Source organism: Zea mays, chromosome 9 (genome assembly GCF_902167145.1).
Source record: "Zea mays cultivar B73 chromosome 9, Zm-B73-REFERENCE-NAM-5.0, whole genome shotgun sequence".
NCBI classification, from domain to species: domain Eukaryota; kingdom Viridiplantae; phylum Streptophyta; class Magnoliopsida; order Poales; family Poaceae; genus Zea; species Zea mays.
The window spans coordinates 144337416-144362181 of NC_050104.1; the positions used below are offsets into that span (position 1 = coordinate 144337416).

At 43.4% G+C, this 24766-nt stretch overlaps 1 protein-coding gene and 1 long non-coding RNA gene across 2 annotated transcripts; one reads left to right on the forward strand and one right to left on the reverse strand.

Moving 5' to 3' along the window:
- Window positions 1-11832: 11832 nt before the first annotated feature.
- LOC109939158 (uncharacterized) lies at window positions 11833-12389 on the reverse strand. Its single transcript, XM_020544769.1, has 3 exons — window positions 12272-12389; window positions 12045-12116; window positions 11833-11964 (listed from the first exon to the last, which is right to left on the reverse strand). The coding sequence occupies exons 1-3, from the start codon at window positions 12317-12319 to the stop codon at window positions 11833-11835; spliced, it is 252 nt and encodes an 83-aa protein (XP_020400358.1). The 5' UTR covers window positions 12320-12389.
- Window positions 12390-16444: 4055 nt separating this feature from the next.
- On the forward strand, window positions 16445-17076 carry LOC103639276 (uncharacterized). Its single transcript, XR_559367.3, has 3 exons — window positions 16445-16537; window positions 16752-16807; window positions 16958-17076. It is a non-coding gene; the product is annotated as an uncharacterized lncRNA (long non-coding RNA).
- The last annotated feature ends 7690 nt before the right edge of the window (window positions 17077-24766 follow it).

The window sequence follows — 24766 nt, forward strand, 5'->3', positions numbered from 1 at the left end:
ACCAGAAGAAGAGGGACGAGTATTATGCAAGCCTCCAGGCCCAAAATCAAGCTCTTCTCTCGGTAAGTTGAAGTAATATTTTGTAGCTTATTTTGCAAAACACTTGATGTGTATCTTATTTGCTCAACAATGACTTGTATATAATTTGTAGCAACTAGCCCAACAAGCGGGCGTCCCGATGCCGACATACACTACACGACGATTCACTTACAGCGACCTACGGTTGGTTGCTAAAACGGCCTTCAGCGACCTACGGTTGGTCGCTAAAAACTTTTAGCGACCCATAAGGATGGTCGCTGTAAGTGCCGTCGCTAAAGGCTTTAGCGACCGACATCTTTTTAGCGACCAACCGTCCCTTGCTAATATTGTATATTTAGCGACCAACCGTGGGTTGCTGTACTATAGATTTAACAACCAACCGTAAGTCGTCATACTATACATTTAGCAACCAATAGAAAGTCACCCTTTTTACAGTTGTTATTAATAAAAATATACATTTAATTTAGCACCACAAATCACAGATTTTTATACACAAATCATAAAGACATACACAATTAATCAGTATACCACAGTCATAGATCCATCACATAAACACAAAAGCACCACAATTATATATTCACAAAAGCATCACAATTATAATATCATTCACAACTAGATCATTTACAGATAGCTAGCTAGATCATTCACAAAAGCTCCAGAGATGATCAGTCACAAAAGCACCACAGCGACATCACTCCAGCTTGAAGCAGTTCAAAAGCCCACAACTACATCACTAATGTTTCATATCACTCCAGCTTGAAGCAGTTCAAAAGCCCACAACTACATCACTCTAGCTTCTCCAGAGCTGATCAGTCACAAAAGCACCAAAGCTACTGAAAGGGAATTAGGCTTACACCTAGTCCCTAATTAATTTTGGTGGTTGAATTGCCCAACACAAATAATTGGACTAACTAGTTTGCCCAAGTATATAGATTACACAGGTGTAAAAGGTTCACACTCAGCCAATAAAAAGATCAAGTTTTGGATTCAACAAAGGAGCAAAGGGGCAACCGAAGGCCCTCTGGTCTGGGAGCACCGGACTGTCCGGTGTACACCGGACAGTGTCCGGTGCACCACCGGACAGTGTCCGGTGCACCAGAGGACTCCAACTCGAACTCGCCACCTTCGGGAATTTCCAGAGGCACTCGCACTATAATTCACCGGACTGTCCGGTGTACACCGGACAGTGTCCGGTGCGCCAAGGAAGAGCGGCCTCAGGAACTCGCCAGCTTCGGGAATCTCCAACGGCTAGTCCGCTATAATTCACCGGACATGTCCGGTGTGCACCGGACTGTCCGGTGCAACTCCGGAGCAACGGCTATCTCCGCGCCAACGGCTACCTGCAGCGCATTTAATGCGCGCTCTGCGCGCGCAGACAGCAGGCGCGCCCATACTGGCGCACCGGACAAGGAACAGTACATGTCCGGTGTGCACCGGACATCCAGGTGGGCCCAGAAGTCAGAAGCTCCAACGGTCAGAATCTAACGGCAGTGATGACGTGGCGGGGGCACCGGACATGTCCGGTGTGCACCGGACTGTCCGGTGCGCCATCGAACAGACAGCTTCCCAACGACCACTTTTGGTGGTTGGGGCTATAAATACCCCAACCACCCCACCATTCATTGCATCCAAGTTTTCCACTTCCCAACTACTACAAGAGCTCTAGCATTCAATTCTAGACACACCAAAGAGATCAAATCCTCTCCAAATTCCACACAACGCCCTAGTGACTAGAGAGAGAGATTTGCTTGTGTTCTTTCGAGCTCTTGCGCTTGGATTGCTTTCTTCTTTCTTGATTCTTTCATTGCGATCAAACTCACTTGTAATTGAGGCAAGAGACACCAAACTTGTGGTGGTCCTTGTGGGAACTTTGTGTTCCAAGTGATTGAGAAGAGAAAGCTCACTCGATCCGAGGGATCGTTTGAAAGAGGGAAGGGTTGAAAGAGACCCGGCCTTTGTGGCCTCCTCAACGGGGAGTAGGTTTGCGAGAACCGAACCTCGGTAAAACAAATCCGCGTGTCACACTCTTTAGTTGCTTGCGATTTGTTTTGCGCCCTCTCTCGCGGACTCGTTTATATTTCTAACGCTAACCCGGCTTGTAGTTGTGTTTATATTTGTAAATTTCAGTTTCGCCCTATTCACCCCCCCTCTAGGTGACTTTCAATTGGTATCAAAGCCCGATGCTTCATTAGAGCCTAACCGCTCGAAGTGATGTCGGGAGATCACGCCAAGAAGGAGATGGAGACCGGCGAAAAGCCCACTACAAGCCACGGGAGCACTTCATCGGAAGAGTCCCGCACCAAGAGGAGGGAGAAGAAGAAGAGCTCCTCCAACAAAGGGAAGGAGAAGAAATCTTCTTCTCATCACAAAGAGAAGAAGGAAAAATCTTCTTCCCACAAGCCGCATCGGAGAAAGGACAAGCAAAAGAGGATGAGGAAAGTGGTCTACTACGAGACCGACACTTCATCAACATCAACCTCCGACTCCGATGCGCCCTCCGTAACTTCTAAACGCCAAGGGCGTAAGAAGTTTAGTAAGATCCCCTTACACTACCCTCGCATTTCTAAACATGCACCTTTACTTTCCGTCCCATTAGGCAAACCACCAACTTTTGATGGTGAAGATTATGCTAGGTGGAGTGATTTAATGCGATTTCATCTAACCTCACTCCACAAAAGTATATGGGATGTTGTTGAGTTTGGTGCACAGGTACCATCTGTAGGGGATAAAGACTATGATGAGGATGAGGTGGCCCAAATCGAGCACTTCAACTCTCAAGCAACAACGATACTCCTCGCCTCTTTAAGTAGAGAGGAGTATAACAAAGTTCAAGGGTTGAAGAGCGCCAAGGAGGTTTGGGATGTGCTCAAAACCGCGCACGAGGGAGATGAGCTCACAAAGATCACCAAGCGGGAAACGATCGAGGGGGAGCTCGGTCGATTCCGGCTTCGCAAAGGGGAGGAGCCACAACACATGTACAACCGGCTCAAGACCTTGGTAAACCAAGTGCGCAACCTCGGGAGCAAGAAGTGGGACGACCACGAAATGGTTAAGGTTATTCTAAGATCTCTCATTTTCCTTAACCCCACTCAAGTTCAATTAATTCGTGGTAATCCTAGATATACTAAAATGACCCCCGAGGAAGTTATCGGGAATTTTGTAAGTTTTGAGTGCATGATCGAAGGCTCGAGGAAGATCAACGAGCTTGATGATCCCTCCACATCCGAAGCTCAACCCGTCGCATTCAAGGCGACGGAGGAAAAGAAGGAGGAGTCTACATCAAGTCGACAACCAATCGACGCCTCCAAGCTCGACAATGAGGAAATGGCGCTCGTCATCAAGAGCTTCCGCCAAATCCTCAAACAAAGGAGAGGGAAAGACTACAAGTCCCGCTCCAAGAAGGTTTGCTACAAGTGTGGTAAGCCCGGTCACTTTATAGCTAAATGTCCATTATCAAGTGACAGTGACAGGGGCGACGACAAGAAGGGGAGAAGAAAGGAGAAGAAGAGGTACTACAAGAAGAAGGGCGGCGATGCCCATGTTTGTCGGGAGTGGGACTCCGACGAAAGTTCAAGCGACTCCTCCGACGACGAGGACGCCGCCAACATCGCCGTCACCAAAGGGCTTCTCTTCCCCAACGTCGGCCACAAGTGCCTCATGGCAAAGGACGGCAAAAAGAAGGTTAAATCTAAATCCTCCACTAAATATGAATCCTCTAGTGATGATAATGCTAGTGATGAGGAAGATAATTTGCGTATTCTTTTTGCCAACCTCAACATGCAACAAAAGGAAAAACTTAATGAATTGATTAGTGCCATCCATGAAAAGGATGATCTCTTGGACACCCAAGAAGACTTCCTTATTAAAGAAAATAAGAAGCATGTTAAGGTTAAAAATGCTTACGCTCTAGAAGTAGAAAAATGTCAAAAACTATCTAGTGAGCTAAGCACTTGCCATGAGATGATTGACAACCTTAGACATGAAAATGCTAGTTTAAATGCTAAGGTTGATTCACATGTTTGTAATGTTTCAATTCCCAATCCTAGAGATAATAATGATGATTTGCTTGCTAGGATTGAAGAATTGAACATTTCTCTTGCTAGTCTTAGATTAGAAAATGAAAATTTGATTGCTAAGGCTAAAGATTTTGATGTTTGCAATGCTACTATTTCCGACCTTAGAAGTAAAAATGAAATATTGCATGCTAAGGTTGTAGAACTAAAATCTTGCAAACCCTCTACATCTACCGTTGAGCACACTTCTATTTGCACTAGATGTAGAGATGTTAACATTGATGCTATACATGATCACATGGCTTTAATTAAACAACAAAATGATCATATAGCAAAATTAGATGCTAAAATTGCCGAGCATAACTTAGAAAATGAAAAATTTAAATTTGCTAGAAGTATGCTCTATAATGGGAGACGCCCGGGCATCAAGGATGGCATTGGCTTCCAAAGGGGAGACAATGTCAAACTTAATACCCCTCCTAAAAGATTGTCTAACTTTGTTAAGGGCAAGGCTCCCATGCCTCAGGATAACGAGGGTTACATTTTATATCCTGTCGGTTATCCCGAGGACAAAATTAGGAAAATTCATTCTAGGAAGTCTCACTCTGGTTCTAATCATGCTTTTATGTATAAGAGTGAGACATCTAGCTCTAGGCAACCAACCCGTGCTAAGTTGCCTAAGAAGAAAATTCCTAATGCATCAAATGAACATAGTCTTTCATTTAAAACTTTTGATGCATCTTATGTGTTGACTAACAAATCCGGCAAAGTAGTTGCCAAATATGTTGGGGGCAAGCACAAGGGATCAAAGACTTGTGTTTGGGTACCCAAAGTTCTTGTGTCTAATGCCAAAGGACCCAAAACCATTTGGGTACCTAAAGTCAAGAACTAAACTTGTTTTGTAGGTTTATGCATCCGGGGGCTCAAGTTGGATACTCGACAGCGGGTGCACAAACCATATGACAGGGGAGAAAAGGATGTTCTCCTCCTACGAGAAAAATCAAGATCCCCAACGAGCTATCACATTCGGGGATGGAAATCAAGGTTTGGTCAAAGGTCTTGGTAAAATTGCTATATCTCCTGACCATTCTATTTCCAATGTTTTTCTTGTAGATTCTTTAGATTACAATTTGCTTTCTGTTTCACAATTATGCAAAATGGGTTACAACTGTCTTTTCACTGATACAGGTGTAACTGTCTTTAGAAGAAATGATGATTCAATAGCTTTTAAGGGTGTGTTAGAGGGTCAGCTATACTTAGTAGATTTTGATAGAGCTGAACTCGACACATGCTTAATTGCTAAGACTAACATGGGTTGGCTCTGGCACCGCCGACTTGCCCATGTTGGGATGAAGAATCTTCATAAGCTTCTAAAGGGAGAACACATTTTAGGACTAACCAATGTTCATTTTGAGAAAGACAGGATTTGTAGCGCATGCCAAGCAGGGAAGCAAGTTGGCTCTCATCATCCGCATAAGAACATAATGACGACCGACAGGCCACTGGAACTCCTGCACATGGATCTATTCGGCCCGATTGCTTATATAAGCATCGGCGGGAGTAAGTACTGTCTAGTTATTGTGGATGATTATTCTCGCTTCACTTGGGTATTCTTTTTGCAGGAAAAATCTCAAACCCAAGAGACCTTAAAGGGATTCTTGAGAAGGGCTCAAAACGAGTTCGACTTAAGGATCAAGAAAATAAGAAGCGACAACGAGACGGAGTTCAAGAACTCTCAAATCGAAGGCTTTCTTGAGGAGGAGGGCATCAAGCATGAGTTCTCTTCTCCCTACACGCCACAACAAAATGGTGTAGTGGAGAGGAAGAATCGAACTCTATTGGACATGGCAAGGACCATGCTTGATGAGTACAAGACTTCAGATCGGTTTTGGGCCGAGGCGGTCAACACTGCTTGCTACGCCATCAACCGGTTGTATCTACACCGAATCCTCAAGAAGACATCCTATGAACTCCTAACCGGTAAAAAGCCCAACATTTCATATTTTAGAGTTTTTGGTAGCAAATGCTTTATTCTTGTTAAAAGAGGTAGAAAATCTAAATTTGCCCCTAAAACTGTAGAAGGCTTTTTACTTGGTTATGACTCAAACACAAGGGCATATAGAGTCTTTAACAAGTCCACTGGACTAGTTGAAGTCTCATGTGACGTTGTGTTTGATGAGACTAACGGCTCTCAAGTAGAGCAAGTTGATCTTGATGAGATAGGTGATGAAGAGGCTCCATGCATCGCGCTAAGGAACATGTCCATTGGGGATGTGTGTCCTAAGGAATCCGAAGAGTCTCCAAATGCACAAGATCAACCGTCCTCCTCCACGCAAGCATCTCCACCAACTCAAAATGAGGATGAAGCTCAAGTTGATGAAGAAGAAGATCAATCAAATGAGCCACCTCAAGATGACGGCATAGATCAAGGGGGAGATGCAAATGATCAAGACAAGGAGGATGAAGAACCAAGGCCACCACACCCAAGAGTCCACCAAGCAATCCAACGAGATCACCCCGTCGACACCATCCTCGGCGACATTCATAAGGGGGTAACCACTAGATCTCGTGTTGCACATTTTTGTGAACATTACTCGTTTGTTTCCTCTATTGAGCCACACAGGGTAGAGGAAGCACTCCAAGATTCGGATTGGGTGGTGGCGATGCAAGAGGAGCTCAACAACTTCACAAGGAATGAGGTATGGCATTTAGTTCCACGTCCTAACCAAAATGTTGTAGGAACCAAATGGGTCTTCCGCAACAAGCAAGATGAGCATGGTGTGGTGACAAGGAACAAAGCTCGACTTGTAGCCAAGGGGTATTCACAAGTCGAAGGTTTGGATTTCGGTGAAACCTATGCACCCGTAGCTAGGCTTGAGTCAATTCGTATATTATTGGCCTATGCTACTTACCATGGCTTTAAGCTTTATCAAATGGACGTGAAAAGTGCTTTCCTCAATGGACCAATCAAGGAAGAGGTCTATGTTGAGCAACCTCCCGGCTTTGAAGACAGTGAGTATCCTAACCATGTCTATAAGCTCTCTAAGGCGCTTTATGGGCTCAAGCAAGCCCCAAGAGCATGGTATGAATGCCTTAGAGATTTTCTTATTGCAAATGGTTTCAAAGTCGGAAAGGCCGATCCTACGCTCTTTACTAAAACACTTGAGAATGATTTGTTTGTATGCCAAATTTATGTTGATGATATTATATTTGGGTCTACTAACGAATCTACTTGTGAAGAGTTTAGTAGGATCATGACACAGAAATTCGAGATGTCTATGATGGGGGAGTTGAAGTATTTCTTAGGATTTCAAGTGAAGCAACTCCAAGAGGGCACCTTCATTAGCCAAACGAAGTACACTCAAGACATTCTAAGCAAGTTTGGAATGAAGGATGCCAAACCCATCAAGACACCCATGGGAACTAATGGGCATCTCGACCTCGACACGGGAGGTAAGTCCGTGGATCAAAAGGTATACCGGTCAATGATAGGATCTTTACTCTATTTATGTGCATCTCGACCGGATATTATGCTTTCCGTATGCATGTGTGCAAGATTCCAAGCCGACCCTAAGGAAGCTCACCTTACGGCCGTGAAACGAATCTTGAGATATTTGGCTTATACTCCTAAGTTTGGGCTTTGGTATCCTAAGGGATCCACATTTGATTTAATTGGTTATTCGGATGCCGATTGGGCGGGGTGTAAAATCAATAGGAAGAGCACATCGGGGACTTGCCAGTTCTTGGGAAGATCCTTGGTGTCTTGGGCTTCAAAGAAGCAAAATTCAGTCGCTCTTTCCACCGCCGAAGCCGAGTACATTGCCGCAGGCCATTGTTGCGCGCAATTGCTTTGGATGAGGCAAACCCTGCGGGACTACGGTTACAAATTAACCAAAGTCCCTTTGCTATGTGATAATGAGAGTGCAATCAAAATGGCCGACAATCCCGTCGAGCATAGCCGCACTAAGCACATAGCCATTCGGTATCATTTTCTTAGGGATCACCAACAAAAGAGAGATATCAAGATTTCATACATTAATACTAAAGATCAATTAGCCGATATCTTTACCAAGCCTCTTGTTGAACAATCTTTTAACAAACTTAGGCATGAGCTCAATATTCTTGATTCTAGGAACTTCTTTTGTTAAATTGCACACATTGCTCTTCTATATACCTTTGATCGTGTCTCTTTCATATGCTATGACTAATGTGTTTTCAAGTCTATTTCAAACCAAGTCATAGGTGTATTGAAAGGGAATTGGAGTCTTTGGCGAAGACAAAGGCTTCCACTACGTAACTCATCCTTCGCCATCACTCCAAGCAACTCTTCATTCTTGGGGGAGAAACCATGAGCACCAAGCAAAAGGACTCCATCTTTGGTATAATCTTAACTCATTTATTTATGACCAAAGGGGAAGATCGCACTTCGAGGGCTCTAATGATTCTGTTTTTGGCGATTCATGCCAAAGGGGGAGAAAGTAAGAGCCCAAAGCAAAAGGACCGCACCACCACCAATTTCAAAAACTTCGTATTTTCCAAGAATTTTATCAATTGGTATCCTATTGTGTTCAAAAGGGGGAGAAAGTAGTATTTCAAAAAAAGATGTATCAAAACCCTCTTGAATACTAAGAGGAGGATCTCATTTAGGGGGAGTTTTGTTTAGTCAAAGGAAAAGCATTTGAAACGGGGGGAGAAAATTTCAAATCTTGAAAATGCTTCTCAAAATCTTATTCATTTGCCTTTGACTATTTGCAAAAGAACTTTGAAATAGATTTACAAAAGAATTTGCAAAAACAAAACGTGTGGTGCAAACGTGGTCCAAAATGTTATATAAGAAAGAAACAATCCATGCATATCTTGTAAGAATTTATATTGTCTCAATTCCAAGCAACCTTTGCACTTACATTATGCAAACTAGTTCAATTATGCACTTCTATATTTGCTTTCGTTTGTGTTGGCATCAATCACCAAAAAGGGGGAGATTGAAAGGGAATTAGGATTACACCTAGTCCCTAATTAATTTTGGTGGTTGAATTGCCCAACACAAATAATTGGACTAACTAGTTTGCCCAAGTATATAGATTACACAGGTGTAAAAGGTTCACACTCAACCAATAAAAAGATCAAGTTTTGGATTCAACAAAGGAGCAAAGGGGCAACCGAAGGCCCTCTGGTCTGGTAGCACCGGACTGTCCGGTGCACCAGAGGACTCCAACTCGAACTCGCCACCTTCGGGAATTTCCAGAGGCACTCACACTATAATTCACCGGACTGTCCGGTGTACACCGGACAGTGTCCGGTGCGCCAAGGAAGAGCGGCCTCAGGAACTCGCCAGCTTCGGGAATCTCCAACGGCTAGTCCGCTATAATTCACCGGACATGTCCGGTGTGCACCGGACTGTCCGGTGCAACTCCAGAGCAACGGCTATCTCCGCGCCAACGGCTACCTGCGGCGCATTTAATGCGCGCTCTGCGCGCGCAGACAGCAGGCGCGCCCATACTGGCGCACCGGACAAGGAACAGTACATGTCCGGTGTGCACCGGACATCCAGGCGGGCCCAGAAGTCAGAAGCTCCAACGGTCAGAATCCAACGGCAGTGATGACGTGGCGGGGGCACCGGACATGTCCGGTGTGCACCGGACTGTCCGGTGCGCCATCGAACAGACAGCTTCCCAACGGCCACTTTTGGTGGTTGGGGCTATAAATACCCCAACCACCCCACCATTCATTGCATCCAAGTTTTCCACTTCCCAACTACTACAAGAGCTCTAGCATTCAATTCTAGACACACCAAAGAGATCAAATCCTCTCCAAATTCCACACAACGCCCTAGTGACTAGAGAGAGAGATTTGCTTGTGTTCTTTCGAGCTCTTGCGCTTGGATTGCTTTCTTCTTTCTTGATTCTTTCATTGCGATCAAACTCACTTGTAATTGAGGCAAGAGACACCAAACTTGTGGTGGTCCTTGTGGGAACTTTGTGTTCCAAGTGATTGAGAAGAGAAAGCTCACTCGATCCGAGGGATCGTTTGAGAGAGGGAAGGGTTGAAAGAGACCCGGCCTTTGTGGCCTCCTCAACGGGGAGTAGGTTTGCGAGAACCGAACCTCGGTAAAACAAATCCGCGTGTCACACTCTTTATTTGCTTGTGATTTGTTTTGCGCCCTCTCTCGCGGACTCGTTTATATTTCTAACGCTAACCCGGCTTGTAGTTGTGTTTATATTTGTAAATTTCAGTTTCGCCCTATTCACCCCCCTCTAGGCGACTTTCAGCTACACTAATGCTTCAAACAGTTCAAAAGCCTTCAGACAACCACTCCAGCTTCTTGTATCCTCCTGTTTTAAGGTACAAGCTTTCTTTGTCCAGAACACCCTAGAAAAAAGTACATCAAATTAGTATATTGTTGCTACATTTGCAAATAAAAATACAGTTTTGATGCCTTATCTACCTCCACTAGACGGTGTTGCAGCCTTATGCACCAACTTCAGCTGGTGCAATCAAGGTTAATCATCATTAAGTTGATGGCTCATATAAATCTAAACATAAAAGTGAAAGTAGATGAAATAGAAATAGACACCAAATGCATTTGGTAAAAATTAAGGAGGGGGAGGGGCAAAATTTACTCTGCAGCAGCTTGCATGCTAGACAAGAAATCTTGAGCATCAACAACAAAGACAACCGCAGCAACTTTAGGCAGGACTTCATCAAGTTTGGGTTTGAGCCTAGCATGACCAGGAACATCAATAACATGCATAGGTTTTACTTTGTCTTTCTGCAGGGAAGGACAACAGGAAGGTTTAGCAGAAATATCGCAGTCAGGATATGGATGTTTTTTCACAAGAAACAAAACTATTTACATTACTAGCAGAACTGATATCCGTCTAGAATGCTCATCCCACACCCTAAATAGAATCAAAAAATGAGGTTCAGATATTATTTTGCAAACTAGATGCTACAACCTTGTCCTTAACTTGTAAAAACACAGACCAAAAAAGTTAGAAGTTACCTGGTAGTAAATAGTGGTTTTGCCACTGCCACTAAGCCCAGATAGAACTATGGTGTTTGGTCTAGACGATTTCAGACAAGATGCTGCAGAAAAAAAACACAAAAAGGAATTGCTTATCATTTACCACTCTAATATAACGAATTGTATCATAGAGCAGACATCATTTACCATCAGCATGCGCTCCACCTCCACGCCCTCAGGTAGCCAAGGCACGAGGCATTTGATTCAGAGTTTAGTGTTGTTTTGCCTTATTGTTTTGAACAAAAAATCCTTATTGTTTTGCCGATTATAGGGCTGTTTCTTTGCTACTATATTGATAGCATGTTTGGATTTGAGAGCCCAGTTTATTCTTGGTTATGGCATCAATAAGTAGACAATAGTATCATAGAAATGATATTGAGATCTTACCATCTAACAGTTCAATGATCTTAATGTACCAATTCAAACACATGAAGAGTCAGTTTAACTATTTAAGCCTTTTAGTGTAATTCCTATCTAAGCGAGCTCACCTGGCTGTCCTCCTTCAGTCTTTACCCCTTACAATCTACTTCCTGCAGAATCATATTGTTATCTTGAATTGCTAGACTGTGTTCCTGCTTGTACACTTCAATGCTTTGCTTGGTGAGTGATATGCAAACCTGTGGACTTGTAGAGTAATAGCATTATGAAAACATAAGCCTACTTTGAATTAGTACAATTATTTTTTCTTCCTGAGATATCTGGAAAGGGCTCTCTAAATTCTCATGCGCCATATCTGCCATAATATTGCTTATTAGATTATTGGTTACCTTCTGGGCACGGTATGTTCTGCGGTAACCGGAGGGGCAACTCAAATTCGCCGAGCGACGCCAAAGGTGAGTGCAGATGCAGGTTCTCCGGATGGATGTTGATGTTGAGCTGCCTCGCCACCTGTAGGTGAAGTGAGGCAGGTCATGGGAAAACTGAAATTTCAGGATGACGCATGGGGTTATCTAGAGCTGCAAAGGCACCTCGGAAACAATTTCATCTTTTGTTACAGGAGTACGCAGCTCGTTTCCAGTCGAGATGAACCTCCTCAACACCTAACAAGTATCAGAGACGATCATCACTTACATGGTGCTAAAGTTTACATTAAATGAAACATGCAAATGCACACTACATGAAGACAGGGTCTAATGCTGAAAATGAAAACAAACAGTGCAGTAAAATTTCCACTTTTAGTGGGTAGCTGACTAACCAAGAGTGCGTTATCTAGCCGCTTCGCTGCCGTTTGGTACTGCTTCATTCTTTCTTCCTGTAGCTGTTCAAATGGTAATCAACAAGCAAAATATTACAATCAGAAAAAGAAAAATAGGAAGTGTGTGGCAGAGGAAATCACACAAAATCAATCAATCTTCGAGCAGAATCGGGAATTTTTAGATCCAAACTCATGCAGATAGAATTTGATCTTGCAGTTAAGAAATATGTTCATTATAGTAGGCAGAAGTATGAACGTCGCAATTTTAAGAGCCAAGAAGAAGCTGGTGAACTCATATTACACAGCAGAAAAACAGTGGTGGCTATATCTTTTTTTAACAATAAATAAATTATGCAGCATGATCAAAACATAGACTAGCAAGTAGAGAGAAAAGAGTAAATTTCCAAGGCAATAATCAGGTCCACAGGTTGGAACAGAAGCAATGGACGGGATTCTACTTCTGCATGCTGGCGTCGCGGATATATGTGTCCTGGATCCTAATCAGGTCCCTCTGAAATTTAGTAATACATGTCCAGGTGTCCTGGATCCTAATAACACATGATCAGGTCGTCAGAAATTTGTAGTTTCTAAAGCCTGAAATGCTGCTGGGGTATGCTGGCTGCATACACCAAGTGCACTCAGTGCGAAATGAATTTGATTTTTTATACCAAAGGCCATGGCCCTATTTATATTAGAGCACAAATTACTAGGGATATCATTTTACATTTCATTACACCAAGAAAACCTCCACTACAATGAGCAAGGAAAAACTGTCTGTCTTAAAGCAGCCTACAGAAACAAAAGATTTATCACTTGTATAATAATGTATTATGTCCATCCGAGTTTTATCTGAGTATTGCATTCAGCGATCACGGATTTGTTATCAGATACTTGTACCTGATCATCCGGACAAGTACCCTTGTATCTGTATTCTAGTAACTAATAATGTTGAGAGATACGTTAACAAAATGTATCTGTATTCTAGTAACTAATAATGTTGAGAGATACGTTAACAAGTACCCCTCTGCTACTGTGTGTGGAGAATGGAGAGGGTCAGAGGGAGAAATGGGGGAGGGCCGAGGTGGGGAGTGTCGCTGCTGCTGTGTACCTGCCATACCGCTGGAATGCTCATTGTTGTTGCCGCCTGAGCCGACGGAGGGCCGACAGAGCCACGTTGGGGCCAGCGAAGCTGTGCACTTTGATGGCAGGAGTTGGGATGGAGGGGCAGAGGGAAGAGCCTTGTAACTGCGAAAAGTGGTGAGTGGATCTAGCAGAGGGAACTTCACCCAAAGAGTCTGTATTGAACATTGGAAAAAATACTGCTTAGACCAAGCAACCAAATGATCAATAACATTATTCAAAGGCTACAGTTAATCATAAGCAGTTCCATGTAAAGCTTGGAAATCGAAAGACAATGAAAGCAAACAAATTATTTCTACAAAATTGCCATGTTTCTAGGTGAGGAAGAATATCATATCCATATCAGACAAATCTCTCACCTCCAAGTGAACACATCCCACGTACACAGGTGCTAGGCAAGGATATAGAGTGTACGGACAAACCGCCATCTCCAGCTTCAACGATCTAAATTCAAACTTGGGTTAAAGAATGATTGGACTTGTCAATCACTATGGCTTGAAAGCAATAGCCCAAACTCCAGACCGTTAATTGTATAGTTAAATTTCATAACTTGCATCCGCGTGCATACACAAAAACATGAACCAGAAAGTGCTGAAGAAGCACACCTTAAATCGTGGCATGCCCCACAAAGAAGCTCATCGAGAAGGAGCACTTGAGCAGCAAGAGGTCGCGCAGGCTACCCCAGGCGATGACGGAGGCGGCGGAGTCGTCGAGGAGGCTGCAGTTGACGGTGAGGCTGCAGACCGCGCCATTCCCCGCGAGAATCCTGCTGAGGATGGCGTTCGACGGGGCAAAGTCCTGCGGCGGGCGAGCGACCGAACTGAAACCCTAGAGTGGGAAAGGAACCTGTTTGGCGGGCGGTGGGTGAGAAGGGGAGGCTAAAGCTCACGGAGAGGTCGATGGAGGTGAGGGCGGGGAGAACGGCGTTGGCGGCGGAGTAGAGCGAGCGACAGGACGCGGCGGCGGAGCAGGCACCGTCGACATCGACACGGGCCAGCACCTCCACCAGGAGCGCCTCGGGGAGCCTGTCAACCAGGCCGCCGCCGTCGCCGGCGGCCCGAGGCTTCTTCTCTGCTATTGTGACCTCCATCCCCTTGGCTTCTGCAGCGTGGAATCTTGATTGGATTGAGAAGAACACGCACAGATATGCAGAGAGGAGGACTGGAGGAGTAGGGTGCGAGAATCACAGGATATGCCACTGGCACTCAGGGCCCACACGAGCACGGTGTTTGGACTTTGGATAGGTCTAGGAGATAACTGTGTCCATGACATTTGGGTCCACCACTCGGTAGAGTGTAAGGAGTTACTACTCTACAAAGCGTCAAAGCGGGACACAAACACGCGCAGTTCTATATCGTGTGCAAGATGTTCCCATCAATGGACGAAGCTGCCTCTTAGACCAACAGTCACATGTCAATCAATAGCGACCAACTGTCGGATGTCCACCTGTCTCTATAGCGACCAACCTTGAGTAGTTAAATTTCTAGACTTTTAGCGACCGGTGGCCCGTCGCTACAAATGCATTTAGCGACCAACTGTCGGTACATAACTTTTAGCGACCAACCGTCTGTCCCTAATAAGGGTCGCTAAAGATCAACCGTCGTATAGTGATATGGGATGTCGCCTCCGGACTTTGCACTGCCAATGCCAATGTTGGCGCCTCCACCTCCGCCTCCGTCACAATTCCCTATGGTATGTACACATATGCGTGTGTGACATGTTCATAGATGTCTTATGTGTTTAAATGAACAACTGAGTGGTTACTATTTCATGTGCTTGTGTTATAGTGATTTCAGACACCACCCGCTTCAGTTGCCGCACCTGGAGATGGATCTGGTCAAAACGACACAACACATTCGTGGGTGAACAATCTTTTCAACACGCATAGTCCAGCCGGAGGAGGTGGCGATGGATATGAGTGATAATGATGTAAAACACTTGTTGCAACCTTTCATGTGAAAGCCTATCCGTCGAATAATGTTCATTTTGGATTTTGGACAACTATGTTGATGTAAACACTTGTTGCAACCATTTGGAACTATGTCGTTATGTTAAATTTGTGAATGTGAATACTTATGTGATTATATTTGTGAATGTGTATACTTATGTGAGTATATTTGTGATTGTGAATGTGTATATGTGTATGAAATCTGTTTTGTATTTGCAAATGTCAGATTTTTTAAATTTCAGAATTTTGTGCAATTTCTGAAATATGTTATGTCCGACGGTTTAGCGTAAGCCGTCGGACATAAGGTGTATGTTATGTCCGACGGCTTAAAACCGTCGGACATAAGTTATATGTTATGTCCGACGGCTTAAAACCGTCGGACATAACAGCAGTGGGCCCCAGGCGGCGGGTAAAACGGTTACCACACCTTACCTCCGACGGTCCGATGGGGCCGTCGGACATAATGCTATTTCCGACGCCTTATCCTCGACGGCTTAAAACCGTCGGAGATAGGTTAATGCCGTCGGACATAACCTACCTCCGACGGTCTGAATCTTATGTTCGACGGCTTCAACCGTCGGAAATTCCTTCGTTTACTGTAGTGACGTAAGTACTCTAACTTTTCGAATATTCTCCACAGACCTAAAATAACAAAACGATAAACATATAGACAGATTAGACAAAATATATTTAATCAGAACTAGGCTTCGTCCGACCGAATACACAAGAAAGCTAGCAAACACTACAAGAAACTAATAAATGTTCGTGGGTTAATTTAAGAACGTGGGTACCGACGTTCTTAATTGAGTTAAGTTCATGGGTTTGTTGAAGAACGTGGGTACCCACGTCCTTAACATGTGGTCCACAATGCTATGACTAGACAAAATTGATACATTCTGGCAATGGAATAATGGGTTAGTCTAGAGTGACCTTGCACTGCAGTTCTGTGCACAAATGTAATTAACTATTTTTTGTTGCTTTCGTATTGCTGGAGTCCGATATTTTACCATAACAACTGCTAGCTATGCGTTGAATGTGATTCATAATCCATAGGTGTTTCACAAATTATACAATGCTCTATTGTTAAACTGAAAACTGTTTATTCTTGATATTTGAATAGGTAGATCAAGTGGCGCAGCTTCGAGAGGAAGTTGAATTGAAGAAACTTGCTCAAGATAGTAAGTTGACCATGACCTTCTTTTGGGGGCTCTCTGGCTTAGAGTTTACTGTGTTTTTAAGCACTTTTAGTTCGTTCTTAGGCCAACGCTATATTATGCTGACTTATTTTGTTTTCTTCTTGAACCTATTTAAGTATGACATGCCATTCTTTTTGGTTTCGACTAATAGCACTTTTTTTTGGTATGTGACCTTTGTTACCATTCCATGAACAAGAATACAGAAGAAAGCTAACAAAGATACAAAAGACAAGTGCCCCTCCGGTTGATGAAGTAAGCAATCAACTTACATTTGCCAGTGGCTTTTCATTTCACTCAACTGATATAATATTTAATTGAGCCTTTTTTTAGTAGAACTATTGACTCCTCGAAAACATGTCTCTTTACCTTATCTATTTGTAATATGTGTTAACTTTTGTCTAGATAGAATCTTTGAGAAGGTTCAAGCTGGAGGAAGAAATTATTGATGCAGAATACACTCTGACATGTGACAGAATTGTGAGCTTGAAGGACAAGGTAGGTTTTCCCGTGTATGACTGACCTCATGTATTGATTAATTCTTATTTACAAATGGTAGTATTGATTCAGGATTTTTTTATAACTATAAGCTCAATTGGATATTATTAGTCTGCCTTATTGATCTCCCATATATCATAGTGTCTTGGTCATTGTACTGTGGTATAACATTAAAGTGAGGCTAGTGCTGGCTACAATTTATATATCGACCAATGCAAGAATGAATATATATAGGTTGTAGATGATCTTTTTGGTTCAGCTGTTCTTGCACGCATAATTAATATCTTTGTGTACTTGTGATTTAATGCCAGTTGTATATTTATGAGAATTTTGGTTTATTTTGTAGGATTCCGGCTCTCATCAAGTGACTCCTCCCCCTCACGATAACTTTGCGGACAAATGTCTCAATTCTAGTGGTGGAGCTACGAACAACAATCCGATGTCCTGATCGAGAGCGATGGAGCTAATGTTTGAACTTGTGTATTTGAACTTGTGAACTACAAATGTGAACTATGGATGTGAACTTATGTGAATTTGTGAACTTATGTATTTGGACTTAATTATGTGACTTTGTGAACTTATGTATTTGAACTTGTGTGAATTTGTGATATGAACATATATCCACGTGTTTGAAATCTGTATTGTATGTGATATTCTGTGTTACATGTGATATTATGTGTGTCTAATTTTTCATTTATGTATTTTTTTATTTTTTTCTGGAAAGAGTTAAGAACGTGGGTACCCACGTTCTTAAGGTTAAGAACGTGGGTACCGTCGAACTTAATGGGCAGCCATTGCCGACCCACGCAGGACCCATAAGTTCGACGGCCACGTGGCCCCGTCGAACTTAAATGTAAGAACGTGGGTGCCGTCGAACTTATGGGAAAAAATTCGACGGCCCCCGTCGAACTTAAAAACCCACGTTCTTAACCTTAAGTTCGACGGTACCCACGTTCTTAATGTTAAGTTCGACGGTACCCACGTTCTTAACCTTAAGAACGTGGGGACCGTCGAACTTACTTCTTTAAGTTCGTCCAAAAATCGCCGTCGGCTATATTCGTCGGTAAACCCACGTTCTTATGGTAAGTTCGACGGCCTATTACATTAAGTTCGACGGTTTTTCACCCACGTTCTTTAACCAGTTTCTTGTAGTGAAACGTGATTTGCTCACATCTTTTTCCTTGAACAAAACATCGACGACAACATTCAGTGCGCACTGCCCAGCAGCACGGCATAATTTTTGTGCGAGAAGATGTGTTGACTCTGCCCGGTGTGCCCAACTTGATCTCGCGCCTAACGCCTGCCGTGCCGCCCTCGGCCCCTCGCCGGCCATGCGCTCGCGCGCGTGCGACATGTGCATGGCGCGCCTGCCTTTGAACGCACGCGTGGGCGTGGCTAGCTGAGTTGTTCGGAACGATTTGATACGGTGTTTTGGAAGACACCGGAAAATGGATGCCGAACAGTCGCTGTACGAGTGTGTGTCCTATGGCTACGCTCTGACGGACGCGTCAGGTAGTTTGCAATGTAGCGGGTGTCGGGTGCCCAAGTCGTCCGTGTGTCGGTCAACTGCATCCCCAGACGCTAGCTAGTGGGAAATGTCCTGCTCTCTCTCGAAGCAGACCTTCGACACACGAGACGAGATGAGAGTTCTCTGGATTCGCTCGCGACTAGCATGCCACATGCATATATCCATCATCATCGGCAGGAAGAATTATGCATGGTCGTTTGATTAATTATTATTACAGACGTACGACACGTCTCCAGCTGCAAAACTGGAGGCTCACGAGTGCATGATGCATGATCGCCAAAATCATCGTCTCTTTGATTCGGACTGAATGATGTACGGTGATCGTCATGGACAGCTAAACATCACATTGGTAACATACATATGCATGGGTAGCATATCTCTACTATCCTACGTGATCTCCTCTGCGGTGCCGGTGCCTCGATCGATTGGTAACGTATTATATTTGGGCTGCTATATCTAGACAAAATGCAGCAGGGATGACCAGCACACTACTTGTTACTGGGCTCCAAGCTTTTCAGGGTTCGTAGCCTGCCCTGAAAAACACCACCATATCGCAGTTAATTGCATGTACTACGCAAGGACAGTGTATGGATACACCAAGAACACAGTCCTAACACGCGCCTTTGAGTTTGAGGTCTATTCTATATTGTTATTTCCTGACGTGCAGGTCATGCATGCTCCCATTGATTTCCATGGCCACTCTCTGTCTGACTTGCATACTACCGTTAGTCTCGTTTATGGTCGTTTATGGACGATGTCCCGACAGATGCCTGGAATATACGTGCTCATGTTTTGCATGACTCCAGCTAATTATTGACGAGACGACGGCCTTTAGAATTTAGACCTGTACGTGTAGATGATTGATACTTTTTTTTTTTTGGGTTCCTACGTACGCCTGCTACGTACTTACGTTCTGGCCGCCACGTACACGCAACGACGAATTAAACAACAATAAGGTCTTGGTTTCCGACCAGCGTTTCTACGGGCGGTAGGCCGGGTCACATATTGCCTCCAAATACGGCATTGTGGAACAATTACATACAAGAGACAAAAACCTTTCGAAATCAGCCGTCTACTATGTTTCTGGTAATTGAGACGATTAGTAGACTAACCTCTACTCCAAGATTGCAAGTGACAGCAACGACTGTTGTGCAAGCAGTTCTTAGATGCAAACGTGCAAGCGAGCCTCCTGATCCATTGGATCATAATCTAACCATATATCATATTTAACATTTAAACACTTCCACCGCCAGCTCATATAGTTTTATAAAAAAACCTATCAAACTACAATTGCACACTTATGGTTGGATCACATTCTTACGATCAGGAGGTTGCTTGCATGCTTGCATCTAAGGACTGGTTGTACAACAGTCGTCATTGAGGGAGACATGTTAAGTCCACATCCAAATGTTGAGTAAGGTGACAACCATGAGAAGGATGGTAATAATCACAAATAATTAATAAGTGATCAACATGGAAGGAGAAAAGTAAAATGTAAAGGATCAAGGCAAAGTTATAAGCTAAGGCATTTTATTTTAACCGGTCAAGTTATAATATAGCGTGTGATCAAATTTAGAACAAGTAGTCGTACTATCACTACCGGAATCGCGTTCTTTGCCGAGTGTCTAAGACACTCGGCAAAGGCTATTTTACACTCGGCAAAGCCTTTGCCGAGTGTAACATTCGGCAAAGAACACTCGGCAAATATTTCATCGGCAAAGGGTTATTTGCCGAGTACTTTTTTCGGACACTCGGCAAAGACTTTGCCGAGTGTCAAAAAGCACTAGGCAAAGAAAAACACTCGGCAAATTAAGAATCGAAAAAATTAAAAAAAATAGCAAAACATTTTTTAAAATTCTAGGAACAACTCTCTAACCCTACCATAGCAAAGACTTTGCCGAGTGTCAAAAAGCACTCGGCAAAGAAAAACACTCGGCAAATTAAGAATCGAAAAAATAAAAAAAAACAGCAAAATATTTTTTAAAATTTTAGGAACAACTCTCTAACCCTACCCTATTACCTTATCCGTTGCCCTATCAATTTTCACTATTATTTTGAATCAAACTTATATGTTTTGTAAATAGTGAGATTCGAACTCGCAACCTCTCTCTCACGCATACCCTCCTATACCACTATACTACTACACCGATTATATCTATATTACGTTTTCATTCTCTATGTACTATAACAAATCGAGAGTAATTTGATTATTTAAGGCACTAAATGAGTTCATTTGAAAATGTGACCAACTATAAAGTTGCATAACTTTTTAAGATCTACAAGTTTTATTTTAATAGTTTCTACATTCTAGACCGTTTACAAAATTTGAATTTTAAATTTGAAAACTTCACACGGATTTTTCAATGTTAAGATGATTTCAAATCAAAAAATTGTAAACTACAAAGTTTCATTACATTTCAAGACCTACAACTTTTATTTTGGTGGTTTTTCCATCCGAGACAGTTTAAAAAATTCAAATTTCAAAATTAAAACATAGTTTTGCATAACAAAATGATTTCAAACCAAAACATTGTCAACTACAAAGTTTCATAACTATTCAATACCTACAACTTTCATGTTGGTGGTTTTTTCTTTCGAAGTCATTTTCAAAATTCAAATTTTAAATTTTTTAAATTCAGACGTAGTTTTCGTTGACAATATGACTTCAAATGAAAAAGTTGTCAACTATAAACTTCTATAACTTCTCAAGATCTACAAAATTTATTTTGGTTGTTTGGTCATTTGTTTATCTCACATGATGGTTCTAACAATATGCACAAATTCTATACATCTCTCTCGTAGTTTCATAAACTACGAGAGAGATATAGGTTTTATGAACAAATTTATTTTTATTTTGTCATATGAAGAAATGTTCAATATATAAATTGTACATCATGATAAGTTATACAAATTTGTAGTTGAAAACTTTTTCATTTGAATTAATTTACTACTTTAAAATGTGATTTTTAAATTGTCTTTGCCTAGTGTTGGAGAAAAAACACTCGGCAAAGAGCTCTTTGCCGAGTGTTGTATTTGTGACACTCGGCAAAGAGCCCTTTGCCGAGTGTCAAAAAAAGACACTCGGCAAAGAAACTCTTTGCCGAGTGTCAAAAATAAAACACTCGGCAAAGAGCTTCTTCGCCGAGTGTTTTTTTTACCGAGGGTTTTTTGCGTGGCACTCGGCAAAGAGCTTCTTTGCCGAGTGCCCGAAATAAAACACTCGGCAAAGAATATGGCACTCGGCAAAGAGCCAAATTCCGGTAGTGTATAAACAAGGGAACTCAATGTTTAATAAGGTTACTTAAGTGCTACTAAGTGAAATGAACTCACTCATTTACATTATACCAAGTCGTGAAGTTCCACCTTAGACACCATTGACAAAAGGCTAACTCTTTGACTGGAGTAACTAGGACACATTGGAGTTATCACACGTATAAAAGCTGGAAAATATGACTAAGGAATGCCTATAATAGGTGTCAGACTCTAACTAACAAAGGCACTTAACTAGAATAGTACCAGTCCGATGGCTAACCCTAGCCATAGGACTAGAGTGACAAGCAGATCTGTGATATGGTCCGATAGATGTAGTCAAACCAGTCTGATGCTCACAGTTACTCTATGCTCATTTTTGAGAGTGCATCGGACCCTCATTCTATGGTTCGATGGTTGAGTAAATGGAGTCATTGGACGAGACAGGTGCACTATTCATTTGTGTTGGTCCCACTGTCATGCATTATGGTTGAGTAAATGGGAACGATGTCATCGGACCATGTGAGTTAGTCCTACAAAGGGCATCTGTCGGTGTTTGGGATCCGACCGCGCACCCAGGGTTACCCCTCGAGGTGCTTTTGGGTAGGACGATGTTACCGACTGTAGCTCGATGGTTCGTGTTGGGCGCACGAGAGACGATGAACAATTTTATTTAGGTTCGGGCCGCTTAGAGAGGTGTAACACCCTACTTCCTGGTGTGGCCCTTTATGTGGTGGATTACAGGGGAGTTCTCTAGTATGGAGGATGCTAGAGAATTGAGTAGATGGCTAATGAGTGACTTGTTCTTTGATGGGGTGCCCCCTAGGCCTTATATACTCGACCGTGGGGCATTACATGCGGGTACGATAACTATGTGCTCCTAAGTAATAGTGAACCAACTGAACTTATCTCTCTATTATCCTGCCGATTTATCCTCGTTTAGTTCCGACGTCTGAGGGTGCTGCGCGGGAGAATCAGATCAATGCTGCAAATAATGTCTAAACCCAATGAGCCGTCTAGGCTCGAGTTGATCCGATCTTGTGTCGATCCATTCTGCTAGTGATTTCTCCCCTAGCCCACGAAGGGATGGCCTTGCGAAGTAATGGGCCCAGAGTCTTTCGCGAGGCCTTCTAGCCTTCTAGTGGTCCCGGGGGATATCTGTCCCCCACAAGCCCCCAATCTTTGAGTTGATTTGAAACAATCTGCCCAAAGATTTTTAGGTCCAGCTTGCAGTTTTGATTAGATTGCGGATGCTCTGAAAGTGCACCTGTCAAGTCGTTGCTTCTGAACTCTGATCAGTCCGGTAAAAACAAACTTATGTTATCTTCTTCGACTCTTTCAGCGGTCTTCACTTTATATTTCAGAAATTAGTGCTCGGTTACCAGCTTATGCTTTAGAGATCAGCATCTTGTTCTTAGGGGTTGAGGATTCATTGGGTGCACCGGAGGTGCACCCAATGGGTGTAGCCCCCGAGCTTTGAGTGGATTACTGAAAATAATCCACTCAAAGGTCTTCATCTCATGCCTTAGAATTCGATATTATATCGTCAGCTTATGCTTTTAGAGATCAAACTGTTGTCTTCAATTCCTGCTTTAGAAATCAGCAGCGCGATCTACCCTGTCCTGTTAGGTTTGAAATTTATTTGATCGGTCGACAGATTGGACGTCTGGTAGATGGCTCTTGGCTGGTCTTCATTTCGCTTCGTGCTTCAATGCTACTGTTGATTAGACTTGTACTTCGGTAGCTATTTTTGGCTTTCATCTAATCTCTATCGATATCTTTCTTCTGTCTTGATACATTCATTGCGTATACTGTATGGATGTGACTGTTTGGGAAAATCTATTGAAAATTCCTGGATGTCCCCTCCCCAATGGGTGTAACCAAAGGACGGCTTGGTGCGCTGAGCGTTTAGCAAACTGCCCTTGAGTAGTAACTTGACGTGACCGCGGGGTGTAATCATATCGTCCAAGCAGTTGACCTCAGTCCCAATGGTGTCATGTTACGTGAAACGACGTCTGTCGCCTGACTTGTTTCCAGACGATTTGAATGGCTTATTGAATACTTGCGACTGTTTAGTGACCGTGGTAGGAGATGAGCGGTTGCCTCCCGCCTCTATAAATAGACTGCCTGCTTCGCTGGTGTCTTCACACATCTCCTGGCCATTTGTTGCTTATTCTCCCACTTTTCTCTTCTCTTCCAATCAACCATGGCGGAAGTTGAAGGGCGGAAGTTCGTCGCACCACTCCGGCGACAAGCGGAAGCGCGAGCCAAGTTCCCCCTCGGAGGACTTCGGTGACTCTGAGAACTCGGAGGAGGAGTTTTCCTCCCAGTCCGAGGGGTCGTCGGTCTACGCCTCTCCCCCGGTGTCGTCCGATGACTCGGACGATTCTTAGGGGATCGCTGCAGAGGTGTGGACGTACATCCGGGCCGTCGAGCGCTCCGAGCTCGAGGGCTCGGATGAGTCGGAGATCTCCTCGGACGAGGAGAACTCCTCCGACTCGTCCGAGGAGGAGAGCAGCGGTGACGGCGATGACAAGGACGGCGACGACGATGGAGGCGACGACGACGGTGATGGCGCCGGCGACGGCAAGGGCGATGGCGACGGCGGCAAGGGCGATGGCGGCAGTGGCAAGGGCGATGGCGGCAGCGGCAAGGCCAGTGGCAATGCGCCACTAGTTTAAATATTACTATGGATAACTAGTAGTAGATGTAGCATTAGTAGTAGTGGAATAATGTAGTAATAGTTAGTAGTATGGTGTAGTGTGAGTAGTGTAGTGATGTAGTAATGTAATGTAGCGAAAAAAAGGAGAGAAGGCCGACTCATAATGAGTTGGTCTTTAAGTTTGTGGAAGAACTTCCCTCCTTTATATGTTGTAGAAAGTTTCAGCTTGTTCTGGGTGTCCTTTCGCTTTTCCATCGTTCTTCTTTTATAGCCAATC